The sequence below is a fragment of the Entamoeba histolytica genome, genomic scaffold (genome assembly GCF_000208925.1).
Source record: "Entamoeba histolytica HM-1:IMSS scf_1104750516759 genomic scaffold, whole genome shotgun sequence".
NCBI lineage: Eukaryota > Evosea > Mastigamoebida > Endamoebidae > Entamoeba > Entamoeba histolytica.
The window spans coordinates 5,489-11,186 of NW_001915242.1; the positions used below are offsets into that span (position 1 = coordinate 5,489).

Below are 5,698 nucleotides of genomic sequence, written 5' to 3' on the forward strand. Positions count from 1 at the left end.
AGTGATATTATTAATGGATTAAAATATTATTTAGAATCATATGTTTTTAAAGATATATTAAAGAATCCACCACAACCAGCATTCTCAGATGATTATTATAATAAAATTGATATTGATGCAGAATTAAATAAAATAAACACACAAACAACAAATATGTATGATTTCTATTCTCAAATTAAAAACTTTATTGTTTCAATAAGAGATTCTCATTTAAGTTTTGGTATGGATTATACTGTTTATAAACCAAATTTAATCCTAAAGGTATTAGGCAGTTTCCTTCCATTTTCAATATACATTAATGATGATAAGAAAATGTATTTACTTCAAAGAAGCACGACTGGTGGTATTTCTGTTGATGTTCCACAAGAAGTGATTAATAATGAAAATGTAGCAGTTAAAACAATTAATGGAGAAGATCCATTTGATATTATTCGGAAATTTGGAAAGAAATACATAGGATTTAACTCTCCACATGCACAATTTGAAAAAGCATGTTCAACATTTGTTTTTGCCATATTAGAAGAAATACCATTAACAAAAGAATATTTAAATACACCAATAACTATTATATGGGAAAATGGAGAAAGTGTAAGTGTTACATATTCTATATTAAAGCTACCACTATCGAGTATAACAATGAAAAGACCACTTCAGATGAAGCAACTTAAACAAAGATTTGAGCCAAGGATAACATTAGAAGAAATAAAATCCGAAAATGAAATGATTAAAAGAATGAAAAGAGAAGAAGGAATAAACCAATATTATGCTTCAAAGGATGATAGTGTATATTGTTCTTCTTCAAGTAATATTAATAAACTTGAAATTTTTTCATTTAATCCTGAAAGTAGTTATATAAAATCATATGAAGAAACAATTTCAAAATGTATTGATTTATTTGATTCTAATGATTATCCAATTCAAGTAGTATTCTCAACGAATGAAGAAGAAAATGTAATTTATTCACAGTGGATAGAAAAGATATTATCAGCATATGATGATGTTGATATGATTGTTTCTGGGAGAATATCAAATTTTACAGAAAGTGTAATGAAAAGAGAATATGGAAATATTTTAGATGACCCACATATATGTAGAGTAAGAGAAAGTTATGTAAGTCCAGAAGTACTTGGAGAGTGGTATACAAATCCAAATATTATTAAGTATGATGATGTTGAACATAAAGTTTCACAACCTTCAGTTATGAAATGGGAACCAATGAAATTAATGAGAAAACCAAGAAAACCAACAGAAATCGTAGTTTATACAGATCCTCTTTGTTATTCTGGTTGTTCAACAATAACGAAAGGATTAAAAGAATGGGGAAGTGCTATTATTGTAGGATATGGTGGTGACATATATGGTGAAGATAAAGAATTTGAAGTTGGATTAACATCAAGTAATGCTATTAATGTTAATGATATAGATGAAGATAATATTTTAAAACAATATGGATATAGTCTTAAAATAAGTCTTTTAGAAAGATACAAACATAATTATAATTACAATGAAAATATTCCTATTGAATTTCTGACAGATGTTGTTGATGAAAGAATACGTGTTAGTAGCAGTACTTATTATAGAGAAAGAATAACAGAAGAAACAAAGAAAATAGTAGAAAAGTATAAAACTAAATGTAATCAAAAGAATAAAAGACTAGTTAAAAGAGATAGTAGATGTGATAAAGAAATTAATATACAACATGGACATGGAGGATATGAATGTGGAGATAATGGAGAATGGAGTACAAAATGTGTACTAGCCTATTGTGATTCAGGATATAAATTTGATTATATCAATAATAAATGTATTGAAGATGTATGTGTTTATCCACCAAATCCAAGCAATGGAGCACAACGAATGACAATAAACATATTCCTGATAATAATTGGAATAATCACATTAATTCTCTAATTGAAGAAAGAATAGTTTAAAATATATTTTTAGTTTAATAAAATAAATAAGAATGAATAATAGTGTAAAGAAGTAAAGAGATAGTTTGAATAGCTATATGTATTTTATAAATAAAAACAAATTAACTGAGTATTGATAGAATTATCTTCTATCGCTCTGTGTTTTTAAGATTAATACAATCAATATTAACTAGCATCTCTATAAAATATTGTATTAGTAGAGAAATAATGTTCTATAATATCAAACATGTTTAATTACAATATTTTTGAAATATTTATTTTTTTTCAATTTTAATTCTTTTATTAATTTAATCTTATCTACATTCAATAACTCATTGATAGAAATTACTTTTTGAATTTGGTTTATTGCTTTTATTATATTTTATATTTACAAAATTATTCTATGTTAATCACTTCTTTCATTATTCTATTTCATTATTCCATCGTAGTTTTATTTTTTATTGTTTATTTATCATGTATTTATAGTTACTTCTTCTTATTCTGTATTTCTATATTTTTCATTAGGCACGAAAATTAGCAAAGAAAAAAAAGCATCTAAATATTTTACAAAAAAGAAAAAAGATGCAAAATAATTTGCATCCATAGAATATTCAACTTATTATATTTTGCTCTTAAAAAAATAAAAATAAATAAAAAGTATGATAAATATACAATCAATAAATATTTATGTTTATATTTTATTATCACTTGTAGTCATTTTGTATGAAATATTAATGAAGTAGATGATTTGATGAATCATATTTAATTATTTTTATTCTTTTTATTCTTTTATTTATATGTTATTTATCTATCGTATTTTTATATATTTATTTCTCTGTTTATATTATTTATATCATTGTGTTATTCTTATTATCTATATATTATTATATTATTCTTATTTTATGTTTTTTTTTAATGTTTATATTCTTTAGATTTTCTTATTGTTATTCTTTTCTATTTAGTTGTATTTGTTTATTTGTTTATTCATCTTTTATATTATTATCATTTATATCTATTTTCATTTTATATTTATTCTCTTTTGTTTTATATTATTTTTATCTTTTATCTTTTATACTTTGAATTTATTATTATATCATTGATTATCATTTCTCCTTTTATTTATCATTTATTCTTATTATTCTTTTGTTTTTTATATTCTATATCATATATTCATATCATTTTCATTTATATTTTATTAAATATTATATGTTATAATAACATAACACATATGATTGAATATATAATAAACATCATAATGAAGTTATACATATAAACAATAACATAAAAAAGAGTAAAATATTTTTCAATAATAAAATATTGTTAATCATTTTACATCATTAAATTAGACACTTTTATTTCATATTTCTAATTTTTACAATAAAAATACACTTTTTATTTCATTTTTTCTTCTTTTATTACCTCTTTTGTTTTATTACATTTTATCTTCTTTCTTTTTATATTCTCTACTTTCTACTTTTATTCTTTCTTCATCTTCATCTACTTTTTACTTTCATTTTTATTCTTTTATATCATTCATTCTCTTCATTTTCAATTATTTGCTTTTTTTCGTTGTCATTTAAAACACAGTAACATTTACATTAATGATGTATGAGAAATAAGAAATAAATGTAAATACATTATAGAATTGATAAAACAGCATATAAAAAGAAATAATGAATAAAAATAAAGAATAAATAAATATAATATAAACGTATAATAAATATAATAAAATAATTGAAAGAAGTTGTTAAGAACAAACAAAAATATAAATTGTCAGAGAATAAAATAAAGAAACAAATATATAATAGACAAACTTAAAGATTGAATAAAATAATAATAAAAATATAATTATTTCATGAAAAATATGTAGAAAAAGAATGAAAGACACCAAAAAGAAGAAATATAGAAAAGAAGAAAATATACCAATCAAACATATCAAAATATGATAAAATATTTAATTGATATAATTTCAAAAACAAAAATTAAAAAAAAAACAAAAACCCCATCTTAAAAAAAAAAATAAAAATAAAAAAAAAGAAATGGAAAGTGAAGAACATCAAAAAGGAAAAGAAAAGTTTAAAGAAGGAAAATATGAAGAAGCAATAGAACTATTTAAGAAGTGCCATAAAAAAGAGCAAAAAGCACCGTTTTATTCCAACATATCAGCATGTTATTTTAAATTAAAAGATATACCAAAAGCAATAAAATATGCAAGAAAAAGTATTGAAGAAACACCTGAATTTGAAAAAGGATATTACAGATTAATGATTGCAGGAGAAAATACCTCAGAATATAGTAGTAGTGTAATGATAGCAGAAATTAAACTAGGAAGAGAAAGAAAAGATGAAAAATATTGGAAAGAATATTATTCAGGAAATGAAGAAGTAGAAGTTAAACGAATTAATTTAGAATATGGGAAGGGAGTATTTAGTAAAAAAAAGTATCAAAAAGAGGAAATAATAATGAAAGAAATACCAATAATACAAATTAGTAAAATAGAAGATTATTATAACTGTTGTGGGTTTTGTTTAAAAACACTTTATAGTAAAGACCCTACTAATAAATATAATAAGGTATTTAATCAAATAAATAAAGATGAAGTTGTTAAATGTAAATGTGGCATGAGTTATTGTAATACCAAATGTCAAAAATTAGATTATAGTCATTCTCTTTTATGTAACAAGATAAAAGGGTTGTTTAATTATTGTAAAAAAAATAATGTTTCTCATCCTTTATGTATTTCTAAAATTTTTGCTAATATTTTAATTTCACAAAATATTGAACAATCGTTATTTCCTTTTATTGTATTTCATTCTTCTCCTTTAATTCCCTTTAACTCTGAAATTATTCCATTCTTTCTTGATATTTTTGGTTCTCTTCTTCTAAAATTTAATATTTATGGTGGTTGGACTTTTATTTATCAAATTCTTTATTCTGTACTTAAATATAATTCTTCTTCTATTCTTCCTCTTAACCCTATTCAATCTGTCTTACTTAATAATAATTCTTTACATATTGATAATACTCTTCTTTCTTCTTCTCTTATTAATCATCCTGATATTACTGCTTTTACTATTGAAGCTGAAGGATTATTTAAATATTTAAATACTCTTAATCATTCTTGTTCTCCAAATTGTTTTTTAGCAAGTACTGATGATTCTTGTGCTTTATCTTTAATTGCTTCTTGTCCAATATCTCCTGGAGATGAACTTACTATTAGTTATATTGATAATACTCTTCCCTATTCTCAACGTCAATCTCTTTTATATGATTCATATCATTTTTATTGTCATTGTCCTAAATGCAATCTTATGATTTAATTCGTTTTAACCTCAATATTCAACACTTCTTTTATTTTAAATTAGTCTTTTTTGATGCAGTTTTTTTTTTGAAATGAATTTAAATAACTATAATGAAGGTTTTTTATTCACGGAGAAAATTCAACCCATGTTATTGTTTTACATTTTCTTATTTTAACAAACCATGTTATTTGTCAACGTGAAATAATTATCTCTATAATTTTATATTATTCATCTTTTTAATTCTATCACATTGAAAATAATTAACATTCCAATTATAAAATATATATGTTTTTGGATATTGTTTATTACTTCACATAATTAAAAAGAGGGAGTAATTTGTATATTTATTACACAACCGAATAAACTCTTATCATTATATCTGGTTTTTATACTAATATTCCTTTATAATGAGTATTATTTTTTATTGTTTTGTTCTTATCTATTTCATGATTTGTTTGTTATGTTTGTAAATGTTACAAACTTATT

The 5,698-nt window shown here is 22.0% G+C and overlaps 2 protein-coding genes across 2 annotated transcripts; both read left to right on the forward strand.

Annotated features, from left to right (window-relative positions):
- Positions 1-153: 153 nt before the first annotated feature.
- Positions 154-1,911, forward strand: EHI_031950 (uncharacterized protein; the record flags this gene model as incomplete). The annotated part of the gene is made up of 1 exon (XM_643907.2): positions 154-1,911. The coding sequence occupies one exon, from the start codon at positions 154-156 to the stop codon at positions 1,909-1,911; it is 1,758 nt and encodes a 585-aa protein (XP_648999.2).
- A 2,038-nt stretch (positions 1,912-3,949) lies between these two features.
- EHI_031960 (uncharacterized protein) lies at positions 3,950-5,286 on the forward strand (the record flags this gene model as incomplete). Its single annotated transcript, XM_643906.2, has 1 exon — positions 3,950-5,286. The coding sequence occupies one exon, from the start codon at positions 3,950-3,952 to the stop codon at positions 5,228-5,230; it is 1,281 nt and encodes a 426-aa protein (XP_648998.1). The 3' UTR covers positions 5,231-5,286.
- Positions 5,287-5,698: the final 412 nt, after the last annotated feature.